This window comes from Eptesicus fuscus, chromosome 22 (genome assembly GCF_027574615.1).
Source record: "Eptesicus fuscus isolate TK198812 chromosome 22, DD_ASM_mEF_20220401, whole genome shotgun sequence".
NCBI classification, from domain to species: domain Eukaryota; kingdom Metazoa; phylum Chordata; class Mammalia; order Chiroptera; family Vespertilionidae; genus Eptesicus; species Eptesicus fuscus.
The window spans coordinates 180,640-207,324 of NC_072494.1; the positions used below are offsets into that span (position 1 = coordinate 180,640).

The following is a 26,685-nucleotide window of genomic DNA, read 5'->3' on the forward strand; positions in this document are numbered from 1 at the left end:
CTCCATTAATGTTCATGTAGGTTGTTCCAATCTTTTTTTTTTTTTCAGATGCAGCTCCAGTAAATTACTGTGAACATGTCTCTCATGTGTAAGGGCAGACCCATTGCATACATCCCTAGAAATAGATTTACAGAGCAGAGTACCAGCATCTGTACTTTTGGTACCAATTACCAATCGTAGAACACACTACGAGGCTACCTATACACTTGTCAACACATTATAAATATTTTGATCTTTGCCAATCTTATGGGTTAAGCAATACTTAGGTGTTTTTCCCTCCCTCTTTACCTTTCTTATACAAATATTGATTACTCACCTACTAGGCAAGGCACTGTTCTGGAAGCTGGAACTATAGGTTAAAGCAAAACAATGCCCTGCCTTCATGGAATGTGTGTGTGTGTGTGTGTGTATGCATATATAATAGACAGATGGGGAGGCAGGCAATAAAGAAGGAAAACAGTTTATTAGATGGTGGATGTCAGTGCCAAGGAGAAAATAAAGGAAATAGGGAGTTTGCCATTTTAACAGGGTGGACACTGAGGACCTCACTAGCACTGACACTTGAGCTGAGACTGAGGGCAATGAGGCATTTGGGATGAAGATGTTTCAGGGAGAAAAACAGCAAATGCAAAGGCCCGGAGAGGAGTGTTTAAAATATTGTAGGAAAGTGAAGGATGCAGTAGCACAGGGTGCTGGGATACAAGAGGGAGAGATATGAGGGCTGTGGGTGAGTGCAAAGGTAATTGTTTTGTACTCCAAGATGGGAAGCCATCTGGAATTTCTAAGCAGAGGAGAACATGATCAGACCTAGGTACTGAAAGGTTTTTCTGGTTGCAGTGTTAAAATAAACTTGTAAGTGACGGCAGAAGTGGAGAGACAGGCTAGGAGGCCATTGCTACCTTGTAGGGGGGAGAACCTTTCTTTCTTTTTTTTTTTATGGGAGAGGATCATGGATCGGCTGCCTCCTGCAGGACCCCCACTGGGGATCGAGTCCGTCACCTGCGCATGTGCCCTGACCGGGAATCGAACCTGGGACCTCCTGGTTCATAGGTCGATGCTCAACCACTGAGCCACACCGGCCGGGCATGGGGCATGGGAGGACCTTTCTAAGCATGGCATAAAACCCTAAAAACATAACTGAAAAGCAATAAAGGAAAAGATAAATAGAACTGGTAACTGAAAAATTTAGAATTTTTGAATGAAGAGAATAAAAGTTAGAATATAAACTCAGAGTAAAATATGCCACATCTAAACGACACAGGGCTAATTTTTCTAATATGCAAAGAACTCTTACAAAAAAGAAAAATATGAATGAGCCAATAGAAAAATCGGCAAAGGATTTAAGTAGGCATTTATAGAATACAAATGTTAACATACAAAAACGGTACACAATATTTTTATAAGAAAATCTGGAAAGTCAGATTCTATGTGAAATATGACGACTCTTAAAGAGTTGCTATAATTTCATATTACAAAAAAACTAAGAACAAGAACTATGTGGGCCTTGTCTGCCCCCTCTGGTTAAAGATGTGAAAGGTCCCTGTGGATCAGCAGGTTAATAGATCATCCAGCCTTGACCCGTTCCGGCCCTGCAGAGCATAATCCATACTATGTGTATCACAAAATAGTTTTTGTGTTTCACCATGTTGTTAGTGCAGATGATTGATAGGTTAATGTATTTGATCAAGTTAACCAAATATTCAGGTGTTGGCTTTTTTTGTTTTTTTTTCAAAGTAGTTCAGAAAATAGGGAGGAGAGAGGGGAAGAGGAATGAAAACACCAAGATTTCCTGAGCAACTTACTTTTGAGGAGAGTCTGACAACAAAATGGGCCCATCCAGCACCCCAGCTCAGCCGGTGATGTGCTCCGTGGGCAGAGCAGCCTATGCTGCTGGGAAGCTCTGTTCACGTGACTCTGGAATGAGTGGCAGGGAGTGCAGAGCCCAGCACCGTTAGGGCAATACCCTCTCCAGCGTGCATCTTGGTGTCCTCGGGAACGAGTGGCAGGAGGAGCTCCACACACGGGTCACCAGGGCTCCTCTCCCGTGTGGATTCCTCTGGGTCCCAGAGGTGAGCTGTCACCGAAGGTTTTCCCACCCTCCTCACACCCATAGGGCCTGAGCTCAGGCTGAAGCATTTCCCCCAGGCGATGTTCTGGTGTGCCCTGATCGCTGTGCAGGTCCTCTGGTGCCAGACGAGGCTGCCATGAAAAGCTTTCATTCTGGAGAGGCATTTCACACTCATCATTCTGGAGAGGCATTTCACCAGTGCAGGTCCATGGATGCTGAACAAGGTGTGAATTGTGATAAAGGCTTTCTGCACTCCTCACACTGATAGTTTTAACCTATAAAACAGGCTATGTATTCTCTGATGGTCAATACATTGTGAACTTCTGAATTAAAGTTGCCACAGACATTACATGAACAGTGTCTCTCTCCAGTGTGAATTCTCTTTTGTCTAATGAGGCTTGAGTTCCGAGTGAATCTTTTCTCATGTCCATCACACTTACACCTTCTCTCACTTAAAGCATTTCTATGATGTCTTTCTGTCCATCCTTCTGGTTCTCGGGTGTCTCCACATTCAGGACCCTCCCCGTTGGCTGGGCCAGGTAACTTTTCTTGGGATTCCATATCAACAGTAAGATCTTGCTTTTGAATCAATTCTCCTTTCTTATTTCTGAGCCCATCATCTGAAATAAAAAGCAGAGCACTCAAATGTAACTGGAATATACAGGAACATTATTATACTATTATGTTATATTATACTATATTATAGTATAACTAGAGGCCCATGCACGGGTAGGGTCCCTAGGCCTGGCCGGTGATCAGGGCCCATCAGGTTCCCCCTCCTCCTTCTTCCCTAGCTCCCTCAGCACCCCGAAGCTGCAGCTGGCCGCCTGCCATGTTCCGTGCCACCCCCTGGAGGTGAGTGCACGTCATAGCCAGCAATCCAATTCCGGTTCTCCCAATTGAACTTCCAAGGGGACGCTTTGCATATTAGCCTTTTACATATATAGAATACATACACTAGAAATACACGACTTACATATACCAACAAAATGGTTTGACAATGTTTGAAGAGAAAATTAGAAGATGGCAAATGACAGGACTGGGTGGTGTGATTCCAGAGAAAGGTGGAGAAAAGTCAGGAACAAGAGTGACCTGAAGAACAAGCATAGCAACGAATAAAGACCTGAGAATGAGCTCGTCAGAAAGGCCAGACATTGAGTGGAGAGGAATGAAAAACAGAACTGTGGGAAGAGGGAAGTGACAGTGTAAGGACCAAGCTTGGACCATAAAACAGCTGCTGCCTCATGGGGACAGACAGACATCACTATTCTTACAAAGGTGACACTGGGAACCTGTCAAGCCTGAAGCTACACTGTGGTTCACTGACGACTTCCCAGAGCAGCCCTTCACCAGACCTGACACTCCCATCTGTCCTGACCCCAATTCCTATGCCTGTGTTTTCTACAGGGTCCTCTGGGCAGAGTCCCAACACCCTAGGGTAGGACATGTGGCCACTTCCTCAATGGTCAGTAGTTTGTGAAAAAAAAGTGAAATTGTTCCACTCAAGGATATTTCTCCTGAAGGAATCTCATTTTAGGACCAAGAGTAAAAGGCAGAATTTGTAACCAGGTAGGAATAATACAGGGAAACGTGGTATGCTTTCTGTCAATTAGAGACATTAAAAGAAAAGGAAAAAGGAAAAGACAACCAGAGACATGACTGAAGAATGAGGAGGGCACAGCAGAGTCAGAACTTACCTGGGCATAGGAGCCAGGGACTCAAACTGGAGAGTGTCATGAAAGGCACAATCACAGGCCACCTGGGTCTTGGGCTGCTATCCGTAAAGGGCAGAGACCCGAGGCCAGGCCAGGAAGGAACGTTGTCAAAAGGAGATGAGCTTGCTCTGTCCGTGTACTCAGTGGTTAAAGCACTGGGCCACTCACCAAAGGATCCTGGGTTCACTTCCTGTCAAAGGCACATATCTGGGTTGCAGGTACATTCGGAAGGCAATCAATCAGTGTGTCTCTCACATCGATGTTTCTCTCTATATATATCCCCCTTCTACTCTCTCAAAAATCAATGGAAAAATATCCTCAGGTGGGGATTAACAAACCAAAACAAACAAACAAGAGGAGATGAGCTTTCCTTGGGGCTCCTTTAGGAACAGGCCCTGCAATAATTTCCTCACCAAACCAGCTTGCCACACTAGTTAAAAATCCTCATGTTTACTAGTTGTATAAGGCTTCAGGGCACTTTAAACTTCAATTTATGTTTTAGCTACCTTACATATGTCTGAGTGCAGATTAAGGCAAATTATACAAAGATACACATGTATGCAAGAGCTAGTCTTTTAGAGCCATGAGCAAATAACAAATGACTCCTGTAGATGGGATCCAAAGAGCATCGCTAACAGAACTAAACCACCATCAGCATGAGAAGCAGATTTTTGGATTACAAAAAAGCACAGAACATAAACTCCATTTCTAACCTACTAAAAAAAGATTGGGAAAATAGTGTCCTTCTAGTCGGATGGAGTGAGTTCATGCTCAGCTGCAAATACAAAGAGTGATAGATAAAAACAAAAGTTAATCTAAAAGCTTATCTCTACAGACCAAAGGACAAACTGCGCAACCGTGGCCACTTGGCAAAAGAGGACAGCGGGGGACCAAGTGCTCCACGCGGAGGACGGGCCCCAGCTCACGTGTGATCCTAGAGGAGTAAGTCAAGATAAAGAACACGAAGCCGCTTCTAAATGTTGCCTTCCACTAGTTTATATCTTCCAAGTAATAAAACATAATGAGTTAACCAGTCAGACTATAACACCTTCCCCATTTACCCGGAATGCAAACCGAACTGGCACATCATCGAACAGAACCACCAGTAGTCCCGGATTCAGGAAGATTTGGCCGTCTGCGTCCTGTAAGCCACACGGGCCTGACAGACCACCAAGTGTGCGGGAAGGCGCGGCGCATCCAGCGCGGACTGAACAAGGAGGGGGCTCACACATTCGCCGAACTGGAGTCCCGGGCCACCGCGACCCGCTCTTCCATGAGACCCTCAGCAGCCCCTCCCCACGCCAGCCCCGCGAGAAAGTGCTTCAGCGAACCCAATGAGAAGGAAGTACGAATGTCAACCGGCCCAGCTGAAGTGCAACCCCTGAAACCCGCCCCCAAAAAACATAACCTAAACCTAACCTGAAAAAGTGCACTGATTATCCCAATCCCGAGGAAGTGCTCATATAAGCCCCGTCTGAAGGAAATAACATTCAAGAATCCAGTCCACGTAAACTGGGTCCGGCGGAAGCGCATCCAAGAATCCGGTCCGGCGGAAGTGTTCACGTAAATAGAGTCAGGCGGAAATGCTCACGTAAACTGGGTCCGGCGGAAGTGCACCCAAGAATCTGGTCCGGCGGAAGTGTTCACGTAAACTGGGTCCGGCGGAAGCGCACCCAAGAATCCGGTCCGGCGGAAGTGTTCACGTAAATAGAGTTCGGCGGAAGTGCACCCAAGAATCTGGTCCGGCGGAAGTGTTCACGTAAACTGGGTCCGGCGGAAGTGTTCACGTAAATAGAGTCCGGCGGAAGTGCACCCAAGAATCTGGTCCGGCGGAAGTGTTCACGTAAACTGGGTCCGGCGGAAGTGCACCCAAGAATCCGGTCCGGCGGAAGTGTTCACGTAAATAGAGCCCGGCGGAAGTGCACCCAAGAATCCGGTCCGGCGGAAGTGTTCCAAGGGAGGAAGCGCTCACGTAAACTGGGTCCGGCGGAAGCGTATCCAAAAATCCGATCCAGCGGAAGTGCACCCAAGAACCTGGCCCGGAGAAAATGCACTCATGAAACCTGTCCCCAGGAAGTGTTCAAGGAAATTGGGACCGGACTCGGCCCGGCAGAAGTGGACCCGCGAACACGCTTGGCCCTGCCCCTCACCTCCCTATAGACCCCGGTTCCGGTTCCCGCCTGCTCCTCGAGCCTCCTGCTGCCACGCTGCTAATCGTAGGGAGGGCGGCGGTTCGGACAGGCGCTGAGTGATTTGCGCGCCTGAGCGCTGTCTCGCGCCTCAACTGTCAGGCGGCCTCTTCCGTGTATATCGTTGCAGTTTGTTTATTTCAGGAGACAAAAGTAGTACGGAAAATAAGAAATTTGTTCCAAAGAAGCAAATATTTAAGGAACTTCACCTACACAGACAAGTGCAAGTGACATAATTTGCAAGCTTCATGCTAAAACATCACGTTAAAGGTATTAAGCTATAAAACCTTTTTTATCTCCCCACCCCACATACTCTCTTGATTTCTCATGTTTTTATTTAATGTCATTTGAAGTAAAGAAAAATTTAAAAGATCACTATGAGTTTTTCTATTCACCTTTATATTGTGCAATGCCAATTTAAATGCAAATATAAACACATTTAACTTGTATGTGGAAACACCAAAATTATGGACAATTCATAATTTGAGACTCCCAAAATGGGACAGGCAAAAGTAGGGTTACAGTTGTGAGTTTCCAAGTTTATTCTTGTATTATTTATTATTGTATTATTTGTATTAGAACTATAAACCTACTTTTGCTTGCCCCATAAGCTCAGTGGACATGCTGTAGCAATTGAACTCACACTCGCTCTTTTTTAAAAAATATTTTTTTTTATTTCAGAGAGGGAGGAAACTTCAATGACCAGAATCATTGATTGGCTGCCTCCTGCATGCCACCCACTGGGGACCAAGCCCGTAACCAGGGCATGTGCCCTTGACCAGAATCACCTGCAGAATGATGCTCTATCCACTGAGCCAAACTGGCTAGGGTGAACCATCATTCTGAACAGACACATTCTACCCGATGGGCAGACTGACAGGAAAGTGGAGAGGGCTGCTCTTCTTCCCTTTCCTTTTGTGTTGTTATTTTCAGTAAGTGGTTGCCTAATACAGGGAAGTAACACAAATAAGAAAGAATATTGTAGGGTTCCTTGGTTGTTCCTATTTCTTAGATGCTTCCATTTGCCACCTTCTTAGAAGCAAGTCCCGGTTGCAGCAGAAAATACGATCTCACCTGGCTATCGGCACCAAGGTGACTCAGGTGTAGACATAACATGCTTACCATGTATGTGTAGAAGTGGGAAAATTTCCTTCCCTTCTGGGTGCTTTAGCCTAATAATCAAATTCACTGAAAGCAGATTAACAGGAGAAAAACAATTTTAATTTTGTACATACAAAAGCACCAAAAAAATAAATAAGACTCAAAGGCAGTTGAGGCTTGTCTGTCATCCTGAGCTGAGGAATGGGAGGGCAGATGGGGACTGGTGCTCCAGAGGAAGTGATTTGTAGGAAGATAAGGGCAGATATTTGGTTTTCAGAGGGTTGCCCTGTCCTACATAAAGGTCACTCAGGTAAAAGTTAACTTTCTTCATAGCTCTCTTTCTAGGACAGGCCCCCAATAAAAATTTTGCATAGTTAAGGGAGAGGTAAAATTTTTCCTGAGTCTGCTGGGTTTCAATTTCCTTCAGCTCAAAATAATTCACATGCCAAAGTGGCCCATTGTGGGGTGGCCCACTCTGCTCCCCTTCATATTCTGAGCCTGTGAACCCCCAAGACTCATGGGCCCACTGAAATTTGTGCTCATGGGGAACACAAATGCTCGACATCAACAGGGGGGCAAAGAAACAGATATGTCCTCTGCTCAGGTACATGCCCCATTTTCCTAATTAATTCACTTAAAAAGCACAAGTTTAAAGATAAAATTGGGAGTCCTGGCTGGTGCTTCTCAGTGGTCACAGCGTCAGCTGGAGCATTGGTCTCAGGTTTGAGTCCCAGTCAAGGGCATATACCTGGATTGCAGGTTCAATCCCCAGCCCAGTCAGGGCATGTGCGGGAAGCAACCAATTGATGTTTCTCTCTCACATGGATGCTTCTCAATGCCTCTCTCTCTTTCCTTCCCCTCCCCCACCACACCTTCCCTTCCACTCTCTAAAAATCTATGGGGAAAGATATCCTTGGGTGACCATTAATAAAAACAACAAAAAGAATGAGTTTCAAGGCTGGGACAACAGCATCAAGCCAAGCTCAGGGCCTTCTGGGCACTCAGGGATGTGGTGACAGCAGTCACCACCTTTGAGGCGAGAGCTGCACGAGTCATTGGGGATATACGAGGAAGGCAACTGTGGAGATGCCTCAAACCGGTGATTAATGTTGGGAAAATCTCACCTGGAATTCAAATCTTATCAAACACAGGGGAAACTATATTGTGGGAAAGCCTATATTCAGCATTCCTACCTTTCAGGACACGAGAGAACTCAAGTTAGGAGAACTGTGTCACTGTAGTAAGTGTGAGAAAACCTACTTTTGTTGCTCCCCTGAAACTCTCCGCCAGAGTGAAGAATGCAGGAAAGCTTCTATCGAAAGCACTGGCCTCGCCCAGCATCTGAGAATCCACAGAGAAAAACTCCTCACATGTGATGAGAGTGGGAGAGGTTCCAGATGGCTCAACTCTGAGAAGGCACCAGACTGCCCACATGGCTGCACACTGTGGCAGTTTCATTAAGAATTCAGTAATAAGATGCCATGGGCATGAGCAAGAGAAGCTTGAAGGTCTTGTCCTCTGGACATGGCAATTTTTCCAAAGCCAAACCCTGGAATGGAGATGATCCTTTAGACAAACAGTCATAAGACTTCTCTGCAGCGGGCCAGGCGCCTTAGGGTACTGGCTTAGTGTCTCCAGATGAGCAGCTGAATCCATCTTTTCACCTCATAATCTTGTGACTGTTGACAAGTTACTGAACTCCTTTTAACTCAAAATTTTCTTCAACGAAATGAGGATAACAACCACTCTACCATTCACCAGGACATCACAGGAAAATGGGAACACGGGCAAGGAATCTAAAACCGATGCATTTCTGTGCTGGTTTAGAGCCTCAGAACCTTTGTTTTTGGTACCAGCTCCCTCTGCCCTCACTTGTCAGTGGCCAGTTGAGAGGCCCCGGCACTGCAGTCTGTCCATCCAGCCCAGGAAGGTGTCCACAAACCCCCAGCACACGCGGCAGAAAGGTTCCGGTCACAGGACTGCATCTGTCTCCTCCAGATCTAGGTTCCCTCCCACCTCTGCCCCCACCTCTTGCCTCATTTCCTTCCACTCCCCCTTCCAGTTGGAATCTCTGACTCCCGCCTCTTGCCTGGGGTGTACTTCCTGGCACGACCTGGATGGAGATTACACCCTACTTGTCAGAAGGCCACCTGCCGAGTCCCCTTTCACACAACCCTCCGGTCTGTCCTGTTGCAGAGCAGCCTTGTTGTGCAGAACCACTACGTGGGGCTGAGGATCACCCTCTCCAAGAGCCCCCACAGGGCTATTTCCTAAGGTCCTTTTTGTCCTCTCCGCTGCTGGGACTAACCTGTTCACTTGCCTCCCCCAACTCTGCTCTTCTGGTTTGGCAGCCCAGCCTCTCAGAAAGTAAAGAGGTCAGACCACAGGCAGGACCGCGTACGAGAGGACCAGAGGGAGGAAAGGCACTGGCTGTTCAGTCACGCATCCCACCCAGGACTTACTTTTCATTCAATGTTTCCCACATTTTGCTATTTCCTTAGCATTCCCTATGAATTTAAGTCCCTCACATTAATAGGCTTTCCCTCTTGTGAATTCTCCGATGTTGGCTGAGGTGCGAGCTCTGACTGAAGGCTCTCCCGCACTCGCTGCACGCATAGGGTTTCTCTCCAGTGTGGACTCTCAGGTGTCGAATGAGGTGTGAGCTCACCCTGAATGTTTTCCCACACTCACTGCACGCATAGGGTTTCTCTCTGGTATGAATTCTCTGATGCAGGATGAGGTGTGAGTTCAGGCTGAAGGCTCTTCCACATTCTTTGCATTCAAAGGGTCTCTCCCCAGAGTGGATTCTCTGATGTCTAATGAGATCTGATCTCCCTGCAAAGCCTTTTCCACACTCGTTACACTCATAGGGTCTCTCCCCCGTGTGGATTTTCTGGTGTCTAGTAAGCTTTGAGCTGTGCCTGAAAGCTTTCCCACACTCACTACATTGATGGGTTTTCTCTCCACTGAAAACTGCTGTCTGTTTAATAAGGTTTGAGTGCTTGAGAGATTTTCCACATTGGGGAGTTTTTCCTCCAATATAAATTCTTTGATGCATAATAAAACCCGAATTCCACTTGAGACTTTGGTCACAGGTACTGTGTCTACAAGATCTGTGGTGTGTAAATTCATTTGGGTTCAGGTTTACGCTTCTGTCACATCCATTGTGACTTATTATTTCACCTGAAAGTATATTTTTGTGGGTGAGGACTTTGCTAAAACCTCCATCCTGATCAGACAATGGTCTCCGGGACTCCCCAGGTTCGTTTTCCTGTTGCTGCTTTCTCTGGCCTGCAGACTTGGAGATGTCCCAAGGCTCAGCAGACTCCTCTGATGCAAATGTCGAAGGTCGTCCTGATACAATTCTCTGTGAGCCTGTGTTTTCATGAACGTCCAGACTTGACAAAGACACGTTGTTTTCAGTCTCATTATCTAAAATGACAATAATGATAGAAGAGGTTTTCTGAGCTGGAAGAAAACAAATTGTTCAGAAACACCCAAAATAGTTACAAATTGGTACTTCATTTGGCCATTCCAAAAACGTGGCCTTTCAAATAAGAGGCATGAACCACAGAAGAACAAATCAGAACAAGCCGGTCCTGTGTGCAGTGGTCGGCAGAGAGGAGGCACACACCAGGATGAGCAGACAAAACAGAAAAGCCTGGGAAGAGGATCCTCACCAGCAAGAACAGGAGAGGAAGACAAAGTAGGAACAAAGAACTCCGAGTGTGACTGAGGGACCGAGAGGGACTCTGGATCGAGGATGCACGTCTACGGTTGGGCTTAGAGAAAGAAAGGGCGGCACCATCTTCAGAGAAGGCAGAGGAGTAAGCAGATGAGTGAGAAGAGTGAAGTTATAAATGACTCTGGAGTGTGCGTACTCGGAGCTGAAAGCATCCATCCACCCACCCACTTCTGGTTGGCCAAGAAAAGGACCGACTACAGCTATTGGGACTTCAGTCTAAGCAGGGAGAGCCCCTGTCCCTCCCTCTGAGGACACGACTTTACCGAAGTCCCGTGGGAGAGGGGGTTCTGAATAACCCTGAAGGTCCTTGGTGTCTGCTGGCTGGAGCCGGTCAGTAAATGCTGGTTCAGGAGGTGCAGCCTTTCTCCTGAATATTTCCTGCCCGTGCCCAGGGACTGGAACCTGAGAGAAATAAAGTACATATGGATTTATGAGAGCGTCCCTGTTGGAACTAAACATCTCCCCCAAACAAAGAGAGCCTCCTGTAGGAATACAAAATCGGGGAAGGAAGAATCAAGCTTGACTCAGCGGTAAGATATGACATAGAAGCAAACAGAGAGCAAAGGAGACATAAATGCATCCTGAACTAGGAGCTCAGACCTCCCACTGTGGGACGCCATCCGCCCTGGAGGCCTTAGCTCGCCCATCATCTTTGTACCTGGAGCACGGCTTCACCGCTGCTTCTCTCGTCTTCCAGCGCTGTCACCACCTCCTCCCCGCTCTGTGGGCACTGCTCTCGCACCAGGGCCTGCAGCTCCGCGGGCAGGATGCTCAGGAGTTGCTCCAGCACCAGCAGCTCCAGCATCTGCTCCTTGCTGTGCGTCTCGGGCTGCAGCCACAGCCCACAGAGCTCACGGAGCCGGCACAGTGCCTGGCGGGGCCCAGGTGCTTCGTGGTAGCTGAAATGCCTGAACAGCTGCCGGCACAGCTCCTGCTTGAGAAAATCACTTCTCTCTGAGCAAGCGTCCTGCCCCCAGACAAAATCTTCCTCCTCGACCTTCACTCTCAGGAGCCCTTCATCCTCCTGAGGATTCTGAGCTGCAGCTCTCTTGGACTCTGTCATCATCTTGGGACAGAATGAATGATCACAAAACCCACTTCTGCCTTGAGAAGGGTCTTTTTAGTTTCAATAGCTCTCCTGGAAAAACAAATTACTATTATTGTCTAGAAAATAAAAGACCACATTATGGAACTAGTCATTTTTTATTACACAAACAGGTGCTGGGCATTTACTATGTGTAAAAATGCTGAAATGCCTGCTTTGGGAATACAACTGTTAATAATTCTTACCTCAAAGCAGTTTAACATTCAAACTTAAAAGCAAGATAATTTAGGAAGTATTTGAAATCCTGCTCTTGGCATATGCCATAGGTTTGACTCAAGTAAACTCATAAAAAAAAAAAAAAACCAACCCACCACCAAGGTAATTTAAATGAGAAACATTTAAATATAATATAAATACAACACAATACTGAATGTTAACATGCCACATGCAGTTAAATTATTTCTAAGTTATACAGACAATAAGGACCAGAGAAAAATGATACAACAACTTCGGAAAATTGCTTTTAAATGGCCAACACCACATAGGAAAATGTTCTGTACTTCTCACTGGGTGACAAAGGACCACCTGCAGCCATTGGGACAGTCTGAGAAGAGTCCCTGTCCCTGCCCTCCAGTGACGGGGTGGTGGTGGGGGGTGGTGTCTGGAGGTGTGGAAGCGCACGGGAGTTTGCTGAGTGGCTGCTGCACACACCTGGCATCGCCTTCGGGAAAGTCCTGCCGGTAGGTGTTTCCTCACTTCGCACCCATTGAAAACAATCCACAACTCAGGGAGAATTACCCGGTCCTCGGGGTCGGCTGGTGTTTGAAAGTCTCACTAGCTCCGAGCTAATAAACATTCCACGCGCACCTCGCGAAGCCCGCGTCCTGGAGGAACCGCAAAGCCGACGTGCAGCGCGACGTCGGGAGACAGCGGGACGGACCGCTCGGACGGAGGGGGCGGAGTCGGCGTGGCGTCCCCGCAGCCCCGCCCTCGGGACTCGCTCACTCGCAATAATCGCGAGAACAATTTTCGACGCAAGGGCGGCGACTCCTCCTGCGAGAAGCAGGCGCTCGGGGCGGGCTGCGGGCGAAAGCGGCGGGCCCGAAGCAGGCATCACCCCCGCGGTCTCCCCACGGCCAGGACACTCCGCGCCCGGGAGCCCCCGGAACCCGCGACTGCAGGACGGCCCGCCTCTCCTGGCCACGCCCCCGTCCATCAGGAGACCACAACGCGCGCTTAACTATGGAAACCACATGCTCCACTCCAAAGGGGCGGGTGCGAATGCCCTCCGGACGCCGAACCCAGTTCCACCTTCCCTCGGGATCCCTCTGATGTCGGGGGGCAGGGCGCCGCTGGGCTGCTGCAGCCCGAAGGGAACATGGCGGGGACTGGGTATTTGCTGGAGACAAAGGGCCGGTCACCCGGACCCCCAAGCCCGGATTTACCTTTCCCACGGGACTGGTTCCGATCGGACACTTCCGCTGGAAGGACAGGGTCGCGTCACCTGTTCACGTTTCCGTCTGAGTCTGCGCGGAAGACACGCCAGCTTTGGACTGCGATTCCCAGAAGCCTCCGGGTCTCCTCGGCGTTCGGACTCCATTTCCCAGGCATCTTGGCCCCGGTCCTGAGATCCTCGGAGCTTGAAAGAGGCGGAGTCTCGTCTCGGCTTTGCGGCGGTCTTGGCCGGGCGCTCCTTGCGCAGGCGCAGGGCCTCCGCCTCAGTCTGGGGCGGGGAAGTCCAGCACCACGTAACGGGCACGGCGCACACTTAAGCCTTCCTGGGCTTTCCCGAACCCTCGATTAATCCCCAACCCCGGGAACAATGGGATTAGTCACAACCCCTGCTTTTCCTTGTATTACTTTTAGTTTTACTTTGTATCTTTTTGATCTGTTATTGCTTTGATAATGTGTCTAAGCGTTTACAGGTTTTCCACCATTATGCAAAGTAAATTCACCCTTTTGCAAAATCCTCAGTTACTTCAAATTTTTTTTTTTTTTTTGCGAATTTCTCCGCAGGTTACTGCGGAAATTGGAGGAAGATCCTTTGGAGGATGTGTGGTTGGTTTTTTGGACAATCTAAGCCTCCACCAACCCAGGAAGTACGTGATCTTGTTGGTCAGACGAGGCATACCTTATTATTTCTGCCACAGTATTCTCCAATGGTGAATCCCATTGAAGAAGTTTTTTCAAAGGTTAAATTCTGCGCGAAAAATATTTGGCAGATCCTTCAAACTATGAACGTTTAACAGATGTTATTAATCATTCTGTAGCGAGTATTACTCCAGAAGATTGACACAATTACTTTATGAATATGAAATTGCTACAAGTGGCGGCGGGAGAACCATTATAAGGACATTATAAGTAAATAAGTATTTCTGACGTTAAAAAGTATTTTATGTTTATTACTATACCAGTATGCATGCAATAAAAAATTTAACAACTTTGCTTAAGATTTATTTTTATTACAAAGCTTTTGAAATTATTTTAGTAGAAAATTTTGCTTTGCAAAAGCGTGAATTAGCTTTGCAAAAGGCTGAATTTGAAGTGGAAAGCCTGTAGATCAGTGGTTCTCAGCCTTTCCAATGCCGCCATCCCTCAATACAGCTCCTCATGTTGTGGTGACCCCCAACCATAAAATTATTTTCGTTGCTACTTTATAACTAATTTTGCTACTGTTATTAATCGTAATGTAAATATCTGTGTTTTTCGATGGGCTTAGGCGACCCTGCTAGCGGTTCTCAACCTGATGCTTCTTTTCACTGTGAAATAAGAAGAAGGGATCACAATCTCTCCCCGACCCCAGGAATCACAATCTTATTATTAGCACTTCAAGTATATTAAAGCAATGGAATATGCAAACTACTAAAATTCTCTAAAGGATTTATTTAATTCCATGTTGCTATTTAATTTAATTAAGATAACTATTCACTGCCTATGTATCTTAGCATTTGTTTATCGTGTTAGCTGGAATATTTTATCCTGCTTTTCCTAATTCTCTCTTACTATCATTTTCTTTCTAAACATTAAATAATATGGAATTTGTGAAAATGCACAGCAGGAGTTCATGCATATCACAAGTACTCCCTAAGTGTTTTCTGATTGCCTCGGTTTTCTCAGTAAATTCGGGCATAAAGTTTATCAGCTGAGCGTGAGAGTGAGCAAGGAGGTATTGGTGATCTAAGGAACTAGAAGAAGAGGTGAAATAGTTATTCGTGAGAGTGGAAGGGAAAGGGTTAAGGAAGTATAATACAATTGCCTGACAACATTAAGAGTTTACTTGAGGTATGTGGGTGTATATTTAAAATGAAACTGAGTTTTCTCCAGTCTTATCCAGCTGCATTAGGAGCGTCACAGGGTTGACAAGTTGTGATATTACAAATGTTGGCTAAGGAAGAAAAAGAAAGATAGGGTTGAGGTGAGTAAGAAAAAGTGGTAAACTCAATGGGTGGGAGAGGTTGGATGGTAAAGAGTAAGTCAGCCGGAAAAATAAAAGTTGTTGCTTGACAGGGATGTTAGAAATTGGGATTATGAAGAGGATTCAGTTAGTCAAGTCAGAAGTTTAAGCATCACCCATGAGTCAGTCCTTTTCTTCATTGTTTGCATGGGATAAATACTCCGTGGGTTTATCCTCCTCGGTATCTCAATATTTTTTAAATTTGTTTTTGCTTTCCATTGCCATGGCTCACCCATGTTACTACAATGATTTCCTAATTTCTCTCTTAGCCTCAATCCTGTTCCCCTCAAATTTATTCCCACATGCCAGTGAGAATGCTGGTACAAAAGTATAAATCTGTTAATGGCACATCCCAATTTAAACCAGAGCAAGGACTCACTTCTGCCCAATCATTGTAAAGTTTAAACTGTTAACAGGGCTCACAACTCCCTGCAAAGTCACCCCAACCAATGAAAAACTTTATTCACATTTTATGTCATTTGAGATTTATCTATTTAGGCATTTTCTGTACTGTAATATATACCTTTGCATGAACAGACCACAGAGCACTAATCAGGTCTCTTACTGATATCCATTTAGGTACCTTCCAACTCTCTGCTATTACAAGTAAAGCAAACATAACATTCTAGTTATCTCTTGAGTATATGTGGGAGAGGCTTTCTATATGTATGAAATTTATCAGACACAGTGATGAGGAAAATAAGACATTGGGGGGAGGGTTTAGCAGCCTGACTCTGTACCTAGTTAATCAGTATTCCTAATGCACATACTTGTTAGCCTAGAATCAAGTCACTGCCCCCTTCTTTAATTATCTGGTCTTGCAAGACATATTTACCTAAATACTCACATTTTACAGAGGTCTAAAACATGAACCATACCCAACCCCCGGAGGGGTTATCAGCGCTGGCGCCAGGCAGGCCTTTAGGTGTGGTCTCACAGCCCCATCCCAGCACAAGGGGCTTTTTGCAAAGCTCGCAAAAGGTCTGGAAGTCTGATCCATATTTGGGGGACAAAGAAACCAAAGAGTATAAAGGGAAAGCTTCCTCCCTATTGGCTCGCTCAGGATTTGGACACAGGCTCCCCTGAGTCACGGTCCTAGTGCATCTGAAAATGAATGGGTTTGTCCTGTACCTCCGAGCACTCCTGTGTATTTTTCAGTCGCCTGATAAATTCTGCAACAACAGTATATGTGAGTCTTCAAGTTTATTAGATATCACCTGTTTTGACAGATTTATATTTCTCCATTTTTTAAAAATTACATATACACAGTGGTCAAAAACTAAGAAATGTGTACTAATGGTAAAGATACATGAAGAAGAAATAAGGCATAGTCACCATTTTATTGTCCATATGAAGTATTAACTCCATCAAAAATTACTTATCCCTATTTTTGTTTCAAAATGTCCTTTGAAAAATGTAGTCAGTCTTTCCAGACCCTATTTACTGTACTCTATACATTAACTGATATCACCAACAAATATTGATGAACTATGTGTGAACACTTTGCAAGCAGCAGGGCAGTGAACACAATACTGATGGGAAGTGAAAACACCGTGGAGTGGAAGCAAGGAGCCACAAGAGAATAAAAAATAGTGTCCCTGGGAGAGACCAGCTCTTCTCCATGCTCCAGCTAAGTCCCTGCTGGGTAAAATGCCATCCTGAAGGGAGGGATGACGTTCCAGGGATTTTGGAAAGTTGGGATTTGATGGTGCAGAAGATATTGCTGGGTGAACTCCAGGGCTGTTGAGAGGCTCTGAGGCTGAGTGACTGGTGCCCACACCACTCGCTCCCATGCCAATCAGCCCTTAATCAAGGGTCTTCCTCTGAGACAGATAACCCCAGAGATTGCTCCATCTTGTGAATTATAATGAAACCCATCAGGAACTTTTAATTGCTGAACACCTGCAGAGAACAGGTTAATGGGCTCCACTCTTCTCAGCGAGTTCCCCTGTGGACACGGAGAAGACAAGCCAGTTGTTATCCTGAGCTCCTTGCTAATCATTATTCTAATGAGATCTCTATGGTTTTGTTCTTCCAACTTCCCTAAAGAACTGCACAAGTTGGAAATTGCTCTTCTGCCACGTTAGTTGTAAATATTACTCACTGACTACATCATCCACAATCTCTTAAGACTCCCCACAATTACCCAGAGGGAATCAACGAGTCAATGTGGCCATAGTTCAGTTTTACCAGAAAGCAGTAATGGCCCTAAGAAAAACTGCTTTTGTCAATAGATCCAAGCATTTCTCATTCCTTAGTTTATCCGACCTATAATTCCATCCATCCTTCTCATCCTTAGAACCTAACTGTCAGGGTAGATAGGTCAATTGTTCAATGAACTGATAGACAGACTGTTTTCTTTCCACTTAGAAAACGAGAGGGGGGGAGGGAGGAATCGATATCCTGCATGTTCTTCTTAGTTATTTACATTAATTAATTTTATGTAAATATAAAGAACTGCAAAGTATTTAAAAGTAAAAAACAAAGTACTGTTATACCTGGTCTTCCTTCCAAACTTATGTGCACCATTACATTGCAAAAAGGCAAAAAGGAAGTTAAGCTAATTAGTTTAATTTTTAAAACCCTAGTAGTTTGTGTAAACATGCTTTTGGTAGTACTGTGTTTACAGATTCCATTTGAGCCTGTTGCAGAATTTACCAGGCGACTGGAAAATACACAATGAGTACTCAGAGATTCAGGGAAAACCCTTTATTTAAAGCAGCACTTCTGGCTCAGGGGATTCGAAGATCCAAAGCCTGAACCCGAGATTGCTCCTTGTATATATTCCTAATTTTCTTTGTTTCCTATCTGTTTCCTAACTACCAAGCTTTTGTGGCGGGCTTTCACAGGCCCTCCTGAGTGGGTTAGAATGGGGAAGTGAGATTGTATCTAAATGCCTGGCCTGGGTAGTGCCAGGAACCCCTTCTGGCCAAGCTGCCAAACTCCTGGCCCGTGGCCCCTGCAAACGGGAGCACCCAGGAAAATGGACTATTGCCTAAGGAAGGGCAGTGACTTGGTTATAGGCTGACAAGAATATGCACTAGGACACTGGTCACTGGCACAGACTCAGATTGCTGCCCCCCCCCCCACCCCGCTCCACCCTCAGCCTCCTGTTTGCTCCCTATGTTCCTCCTCAAGCCCACAGAATTAACATGAAGTTTACTTCACAGGGGACAAATGCCCAGTAAAACTGCTAGATTTTTTAAAAAATAAATCTTTATTGTTCAGATTATTACAGTTGTTCCTCTCCCCCACCCCCCATAGCTCCCCTCAACCCGGTCCCCGCCCCCCATGCCCTTACCCCCACCACTGTCCTCATCCATAGGTGTAAGATTTTTGTCCAATCTCTTCCCGCAACCCCCCACCCCCTTCCCCTGAGAATTGTCAGTCCACTCCCTTTCTATGCCCCTGATTCTATTATATTCACCGGTTTATTCTGTTCATCACATTTTTTATTCACTTCATTTTTTAGATTCACTTGTTGATAGATAAGTTTTTCTTGTCACTTTGTTGTTCATAGTTTTTATCTTTACCTTTTTCTTCTTATTCCTCTTCTTTAAGAATACCCTTCAGCATTTCATATAATACTGGTTTGGTGGTGATGAACTCCTTTAGCTTTTTCTTATCTGTGAAGCTCTTTATTTGACCTTCAATTCTAAGTGATAGCTTTTCTGGGTAGAGTAATCTTGGTTGTAGGTTCTTGCTATTCATCACTTTGAATATTTCTTGCCACTCCCTTCTGGCCTCCATGTTTCTGTTGAGAAATCAGCTGACAGTCGTATGGGTACTTCCTTGTAGGTAACTAACTGTTTTCCTCTTGCTGCTTTTAAAATTCTCTCTTTATCTTTTGCCCTTGGCATTTTAATTATGATGTGTCTTGGTATGGTCCTCTTTGGATTCCTCTTGTTTGGGGTTCTCTGTGCTTCCTGGACTTGTAAATCTATTTCTTTCACCAGGTGGGGGAAGTTTTCTCTCATTATTTCTTCAAATAGGTTTTCAATATCTTGCTCTCTCTCTTCTTCTGGCACCCCCATAATTCAGATGTTGGTACACTGGAAGTTGCCCAGAAGCTCCTTACATTTCATATTTTTGGATTATTTTTTCTTTTTGCTTTTCCAGTTGGGTGTTTATTGCTTCTTCATATTTCAAAACTTTGACTTGATTCTTGGGATCCTCTAGTCTGCTCTTGGAGCTATGTATATTATTCTTTATTTCAGTCAGTGTATGCTTAATTTCTGATTGGTCCTTTTTCATATCCTTGAGGGTCTCACTAAATTTCTCAGAGGTTTCTAGAATATTCTTGAGTAACCTTATAACTGTGGTTTTGAACTCTATATCCAGTTGTTTGCTTTCCTCTATTTCTTTCATTTGTGACATGTGTTTCTTTGTCTCCACATTTTGATATGCTTCCCTGTGTTGATAGAGTGGCCTTGTGTGCTAGATGTCCTGTAGGGCCCAGTGGGTTGGCCTCCCCAGTCACCTGAGGTGGACACACTTGGTGCACCCCTTTGTGGGATGTGTGCACAGTGTTGTTGTAATTAAGCCTTGATTGCTGTTGGTATCACTGGTAAGAATTGACCTCCAGGCCAATTGGCTATGAGGATCAGCTGTGTCTACGATGGGAGAACTGCTGTGCTGGAGACACCCTTATGGGGCAGGACTTGCTTCAGTGGGGCTTTGGTGCTCACTGAGTCTGCCCCTTGAGTGTGTTGCTTATGGATGTGAAGAGTTGTAATCTGGATGGTCTCACACTGACCACTGGGTACACTGGCTCTTGGATCTCCAAGGAGGTGCAAAGTCAGCCACTGCCTGAGACCACCCAGCAGGAGATTCAGAGAGATCTGCAGATTCCTCCTCTTTGTTTGGGGTTTGGAAGTGCCCAGATGAGGCCCATCTGTAAAACAAGGCAAGCTGCTGCTACCAGGCCTTGGGCCTTCTTTTGGAAACTTTGGAGCTCTTTGACCCAGCTGTAGTTTGTTAGGTTTTAGTCTGCAAAAGGACAGGCCATTCATATGCAAAAGCCACTGCGCACAGCTTGTGTGGAGTTGTAAATTGGGTGGGATGGGGTCTCAGGAAATCACCAGGGCAGAGCAAACAGCAATGGCTGCCAGTCAGCCCTGCACCAGAGAGGTCCCTGGGTCTCTGTGTCCCTCGGCCCATGCAGGAATAATGATCAGTGCGAGCACCTCTGAGAGAAAGCTGCCCTTGCATTCAGGCTCAATACGAGACAGTCCAGTTTCTCCATGTATGAGTCTGGGTCCCCAGAGTCTTGCCAGGAACTGGAGTTCATAGCAATTGGGAGCTTGTATCTCCCTTCCGAATGAAAAACAACCACAGCGTACCCAGTTGCCAGCCCATTTTGTGCCCGCCTCCACACCTCCACACCTGCTACCAGTCTCAATGCACTTTTTCTTTCCTTCCAGTTGTGGAACTTCCACTCAGCCAGCTTTCCCGTGATTCTGGATGATATTTGTTTTGTCTTTTAGTTGTAGTTTTTATGTGGTGTTTACCTACGCCACCATCTTGGTTGTCTCTCTGTGCTAGATTTTATCAATCAAATTGTGATTTGGGTCAGTTCTACAAATTGATTTTCTGCTTTGATTTAAAAACAAACAAACGTGTTTTCTTTAACTAAATGTCACTCTGTGAAAGAGGCAAAGTTATTTATTTTCTTTTTTTAAAAATATATTTTATTGATTTTTTACAGAGAGGAATAGAGAGTTAGAAACATCGATCAGCTGCCTCCTGCACACCCCCTACTGGGGATGTGCCCCCAACCAAGGTACATGCCCTTGACCAGAATCGAACCCAGGACCCTTGAGTCTGCAGGCCAACACTCTATCCACTGAGCCAAACCGGTTTCGGCAGTTATTTATTTTCTACCAAATAAAGTCCAGGGTGTTTGAGGAAATAATGGAGTAATCAATGTAATTGTGTGGTTACACGAATGTGGGTCAGAAAACCAGGCAACTGGGGAGCCCTGGAGCAATGGGGTCCCATGTCACAAACGCAGACTCATGGGCTCTGGAAATCAGTAACTGACCACTGTGATTTTCATGCTGGAGGAACAAGATGCAAAGATATGTCATCTTTGTGAGATGAAAATCACTGCTGTAATAAAGTGAAAGACCAAAAGATGAGCGCTCTTTGCAATAAAGAGTTGGCAAAACCCATGAGCCGTGAAGCAGAAGCCAAGAGGGCACAGGGATGGGGTGGGGGCGTGTGATCAGAGGCCTTCAAACAGCGGTGTCGCGGCCATGCCACAGCTCCTGAGACACTGTGTTCGTAGGTCCCACCCTTAGAGAGATTACAGCTGGACTACACAGCCACCACAGGAGATAGATTTGCCTGTTCACTGAGGTTACCCGGGAGCAGGGGAGCGATGCTGGCAGGGTAGCAGGGATCTGGAAAACGGGCTGGAGAGGAAAAGGTAGATTCGGGTGTGAAGATGTGGGCCCAGGAAGGACAATATGGTGATGGTGTGTTTCCCAGCAGAGTGAAGATATAGGAGATTAAAGAAGCACAAAGAGGACTAGCTCCAGGTGAGGCCTCATCAGAGAAACCCAGAACTTCCATTTTCTGTTTCAGCCTTTGTTAGCACGCACACATTTCAAGACCAAGCATTTAGCATTTCAAAAGGTATCTGCCTCGGCCCTCACCAGCTGCTGCTTCCACCGGAAGGATGTCCAGAGGACATCTGGTCTAATTAGCATATTGTACCTTTATTATTAAAGATGTGCTGTATCTTTCTATGCCAGTAGGATACATGCTGTGCCTTGTTTTTCAGTAAAGAGAGGGACATGCTAAGCAACAAGGCTCCACATTCTGGAGACTGGCCCTTAGTAAACATCACCACGGCTCAGGGCTACCTCTTTTTTCTTTTTTAATATATATTTTATTGATTTTTTACAGAGAGGAAAGGAGAGGGATAGAGAGTTAGAAACATCAATGAGAGAGAAACATAGATCAGCTGCCTCCTGCACACCCCCTACTGGGGATGTGCCCGCAACCAAAGTACATGCCCTTGAGCGGAATCGAACCTGGGACCCTTCAGTAGCAGGTCAATGCTCTATCCACTGAGCCAAACCAGTTAGGGCTGGGCTACCTCTTACTGAGTTTATGAAGTAAGAAGAGTCAACTGCATTTGGGGGGAAATAACAAAATATTTTCTATAATCAGAACTAAACCACAAAGCCATTCTCACAAGCCCTAACTAATCTACAATACAATCTATTCTATCTGAACAAAGTGTAACAACTACTGCTCAGAATAGGAAAATATGTACATGATAAATGAAAATGATATATTTGGAGAACAATTTATTAGGTATTTGCTTTTTTTTTTTTTTCCGAGGACTCTAGATTGACCGGAACTTCCTTAAAATTTTTGAGGGAGTTTAACTGAGAAATTGCTAACTTCATCTTTTATCCAGTTCCTATCGATAACGGTGGCAATACTCCTAAATTTCTGTTAATGAGTGGTAAGGGGCCACAGTCACTCAAGTGAACATGAAGAAGCCAACATCACCCAATCATAAAGATGCCAACAGCTCCCCAGAGTCCATCTTCTTCTCCTCAGCCTCTATCCTGATCGTGTATGGGGACAGCAGAGATGAACAATCTTCAAAAACTTTAAGACAACCCCTTAGTTTTCTTTTGTCATAAATGCAGTATGAAGTATTGACTATAAGCAAGAAATTCTTCCTTTTATTGGAAGCAAATACCTTATGGTCTTTCTTTGCATCCTTTCTTCTTTATTCTCTACTTTATTGAAATCGCACGAGGAGGTGCCCCGCCTCCCGCCGTGCAAGGAGGCACCCCGCGGGGGCCGGGACCCGCGCCCTACGCGCACAAAGCCGCCGGCCGCCCTGCCTGTGTTCCCTCCGTGGCCGCCTGAGCCCAGGCCGGCTCGAGCAGGCCCCCCCTGTCTCTGTCTCAGCTCCTGGCCTCACCTGCATGGGCAACCTCCTCCTGTCTGGTCGTGACCCTTAAGGTGTCCTGGCCTAATTTGCATATTCTCTCTCTCTCTCTCTCTCTCTCTCTCTCTCTCTCTCTCTCTCTCTATCTATCTATCTATCTATCTATCTATCTATCTATCTATCTATCTATCTATGTTTGACTTTCTGAGGCTCTCTCTCTCTCTCATCTATCTATCTATGTATATAGATATAGATATAGATAGATAGATAGATAGATAGATAGATAGATGATAGATATAGATGAGAGAGAGAGAGAGAGTGCCTCAGAAAGTCAAACATAAATATCATGAAACTCAGTTACATACATTATTCCAAGTATGCAGGACCCACATTAGGGACCTGGGTTGCGGTGCTGGAGGCACCCAGCGCTGGATAATCGAACAATTTGTTTTGCCTCGTCTTCAGGCATTTGGCACTTACTATAAAAGTATAATTGAACTTTCTAGAGAGAATAAGTACTTCCTTACTTCTAAGTGCGTTCTTTTCAGATACCTTGAGGACTGCTCAGTATAAATTGTTGTCATGGAAGCTGGCATAGGCACAAAATGCCCGGTTCTACGTTCAGGGCACCAGACATTTTTGCAAGAAGAGCTCATGGCCGGGTCCCAGGTTGGAGCGTCCCCAGTGAGGAAGGCTTGACTTAGGGACCTGAGAGGAATACAAGTGATTGTCAACTTAGGAACATTGTATTGTCTCAACCCAGCGAACCCACGGCCTTCCACGTCTCATTAAGTATCTCTTCAGCCGGTGATGTCAGAGCACTCCTGTATGTGTTCGGTCCAACAACAGGCACGGGAGACTCGTCAAAGGAGAATCCCACCCTGGGACCACTTAGGACTACATCTCTGCACCCCACTTCCCTAGCACCTTCTTCATGGCCTCCTTGACGTCTTTGTTTCTCAGGGTGTATATGAGGGGGTTCACACTGGGAGTGACGATGGTGTACAGTAGAGTCAGGAACTTTCCCTGGTCCTGGGACTGCGTGTTGGCCGGCTGGAGGTACATGTAGATGATGGTGCCGTAGAAGAGCGAGACCACGGTCAGGTGGGCGCTGCAGGTGTGCAAGGCTTTCTGCCTCCCGGCCGCAGACTTGATCCTGTGCACAGCGCGCGCGATGTGCCCGTAGGAGATGAGGATGAGGGTGAGCGGGGCCAGGATGATGACGACGGCCAACGCAAACGCCAGCGCCTCCAGGGCCATGGTGTCCACGCAGGCCATGCCGATCAGGGCCGGCATCTCGCAGAGAAAGTGGTCCACCCGCCGGTGCCCGCAGCGGGGCAGCATCAACGTCTGGGGCGTCATGATGAGAGAATTGCCAAAGCCGCTCAGCCAGGCCAGGGACGCCAGCTGCCCGCAGCGGCGCGGGCGCAGGAGGACGGCGTAGCGCAGGGGCTGGCAGACGGCAGCGCGGCGGTCGTAGGCCATGACCGCCAGCAGGACGCACTCCACCCCGCCCAGCGCCAGGACGAAGAAGAGCTGCGTGGCGCAGCCCAGGTAGCTGATGGTCTTGTCCGGGCCCCGCAGGTTGTAGAGCATCTGAGGGACGGAGCCTGTGGTGAAGCACAGGTCCAGGAAGGAGAGGTTGGCCAAGAAGAAATACATGGGTGTGTGCAGCCGGGAGTCCAGCGCCGACAGCAGAATGATGGTCACGTTCCCGAGAAGCGTCAGCAGGTAAAACGCGAGGACGACCACAAAGAGGACCAGCTCCAGGCGGGGACGGTCCGAGAAGCCCAGCAGGACGAAGCCTTCAGGAGAACTTGCGTTGTCCTTCTCCATCACCTGGGACCACATACTACCTGTTAGGAGAGAGATGAGCACTGGTGACAAGTGTGGCTATGCTCCCTCCACATGGATGGTTGGTGAAATAGAACCATGGAGAGGTGGGGTGCTGGGTGCCCCGCCCAGAGTTTCAGTCAGCAGCGCTACTGTTTGTTTGGTCTGAGGAGTCCAGTATTTGGGAGATTTTCAGGCTCCTGGCTGTGATTATTCACCAACCTTTTGCATCATTCTTTTAAAAACTTCAGAGAGGAAGAGAGAGAGAAACATCAGTGATGAGAATCATTACTTGGCTGCCTCATTCGATCAAGCCCACAACTCAGGCATGTGCATGTGACTGGGATTGAACCCAGGACTCTTCAGTCTACAGACTGATGCTCTCTCTATCCACTGATCCAAACCAGCTAGGGCTGCATCATTCTTTTCAGATGGGCAGGAATGAACACTCCAAATTGTCTACCTTTTCCTTTTTGTTTTTCAATGAGGAAGCACCAAATCTTCTAGTCACATGTAACCCACAGATAGGACGGATGGCTTGTGTCTCCGCATCAGAGAACTCCGCTTGCGGTTGGCGGAAATCTCATTCTAAACAATGTCTCATCAACACTGGAGAAACCAGAGTCATATCCAACTCCAGGGCAAAATTGACCCAGGGAATCTTAGAAGATGACCTCATTACTGTGAGAGCAGCATTCAATTCCATCCATTCTCTTTATTCAGTACCCCCATCCCACCATGTCCCCACCATGTCCCCTGCCCAGCCCTATCCTAAACCTCTATGAAATGATGTTTTAAATCCTCATGGTGTATTTTAACCCTGGGCTTGGGTTACTTTTCTGAAGTGGAGAATGCTTTCCTATAAAGACAAAAAAGATAGAAGTAAAGCTATTGCCAGAACTCAATCTCAATGGAACTAATATCAGTGTTGTGTTAAGAGCCTCTCTCTCCTCTTGTTTACATTTTTCCTCACAAAGAAGTCGGCATCCAGGAAAGCTACATGGATTCTTTATGCATGTATCTCTTATGAACCCACAGAAATGAAAGATTTTTTTGGTCTTTGACACTTCATTTAAAAAAATACATATATATTTATTGATTTCAGAGAGGAAGAGAGAGAAACATCAGTGATGAGAGAGAATCATTCATTGATCAGCTGCCTCCTGCACACCCCCTACTGAGGATTGCACCCCCTCTACTGGGAATTGCATACCCAGCACTGGGGATTGAGCTGCAACCTGGGTATGTGGCCTGACTGGGAATCTAACTTCGATCTCCCAGTTCATAGGTTGATACTCAACCACTGAGCCACTCTGGCAAGGCTCTTTGTGACACTTTACACTTTTAATTACTGGGCAGTGTTTTTATATCTTGGGGGAATTTATCGTATAATGTAAGTTATCCAGGGGCAAAGTATCATTCTGATCGTTTTGCATATTTACCTAAGCAGTTACTAAGAAGTAATAGAGTTGTGACGCTTAGTAAAAGAGAATGTATTCCATCTCTCAGGTGGTTTGGCCCAAATAGGGTTCCGCTGTTCTAGGAATGCTTCAGTAATTAAGTCAGGTTGTGACATGTGTTCCAAACAAGAGTTCTAACTAAGGCTTTGAACCTCAG

At 46.2% G+C, this 26,685-nt stretch overlaps 2 protein-coding genes and 1 long non-coding RNA gene across 4 annotated transcripts; all 3 read right to left on the bottom strand.

Moving 5' to 3' along the window:
* Positions 1-1,328: 1,328 nt before the first annotated feature.
* LOC129147997 (uncharacterized) lies at positions 1,329-5,258 on the bottom strand. Its single transcript, XR_008555205.1, has 3 exons — positions 5,203-5,258; positions 3,766-3,973; positions 1,329-2,688 (listed from the first exon to the last, which is right to left on the bottom strand). It is a non-coding gene; the product is annotated as an uncharacterized LOC129147997 (long non-coding RNA).
* A 3,883-nt stretch (positions 5,259-9,141) lies between these two features.
* ZNF165 (zinc finger protein 165) lies at positions 9,142-13,255 on the bottom strand. Of its 2 annotated transcripts, XM_054712188.1 has the most exons (4): positions 12,575-13,255; positions 11,477-11,956; positions 11,082-11,220; positions 9,142-10,505 (listed from the first exon to the last, which is right to left on the bottom strand). In XM_054712188.1, exons 2-4 carry the CDS (start codon positions 11,882-11,884, stop codon positions 9,598-9,600), a joined length of 1,455 nt encoding a protein of 484 aa, XP_054568163.1. In that variant the 5' UTR covers positions 11,885-11,956; positions 12,575-13,255; the 3' UTR covers positions 9,142-9,597. The 2 variants fall into 2 exon arrangements, with proteins under 2 accessions (XP_054568163.1, XP_054568164.1); XM_054712189.1 differs by lacking the exon at positions 11,082-11,220 and having other exon boundaries at positions 10,200-10,505.
* Positions 13,256-24,132: 10,877 nt separating this feature from the next.
* Positions 24,133-25,086, bottom strand: LOC103304020 (putative olfactory receptor 2W6). Its single transcript, XM_008160974.2, has one exon. It carries the CDS (start codon positions 25,084-25,086, stop codon positions 24,133-24,135), a length of 954 nt encoding a protein of 317 aa, XP_008159196.1.
* Positions 25,087-26,685: the final 1,599 nt, after the last annotated feature.

Excerpts from the sequence above, each read along its gene's own strand:
- ZNF165 (XM_054712188.1), bottom strand. The coding sequence starts at position 11,884 with ATGATGACAGAGTCCAAGAGAGCTGCAGCTCAGAATCCTCAGGAGGAT. Across the intron at positions 11,221-11,476 it reads GCGGTGAAGCCGTGCTCCAG|GTTCCAGTCCCTGGGCACGG; the intron begins GTACAAAGATGA and ends TATTTCTCTCAG. Across the intron at positions 10,506-11,081 it reads CCCTCTCCCACGGGACTTCG|ATAATGAGACTGAAAACAAC; the intron begins GTAAAGTCGTGT and ends TTGTCATTTTAG.
- LOC103304020 (XM_008160974.2), bottom strand. The coding sequence starts at position 25,086 with ATGTGGTCCCAGGTGATGGAGAAGGACAACGCAAGTTCTCCTGAAGGC.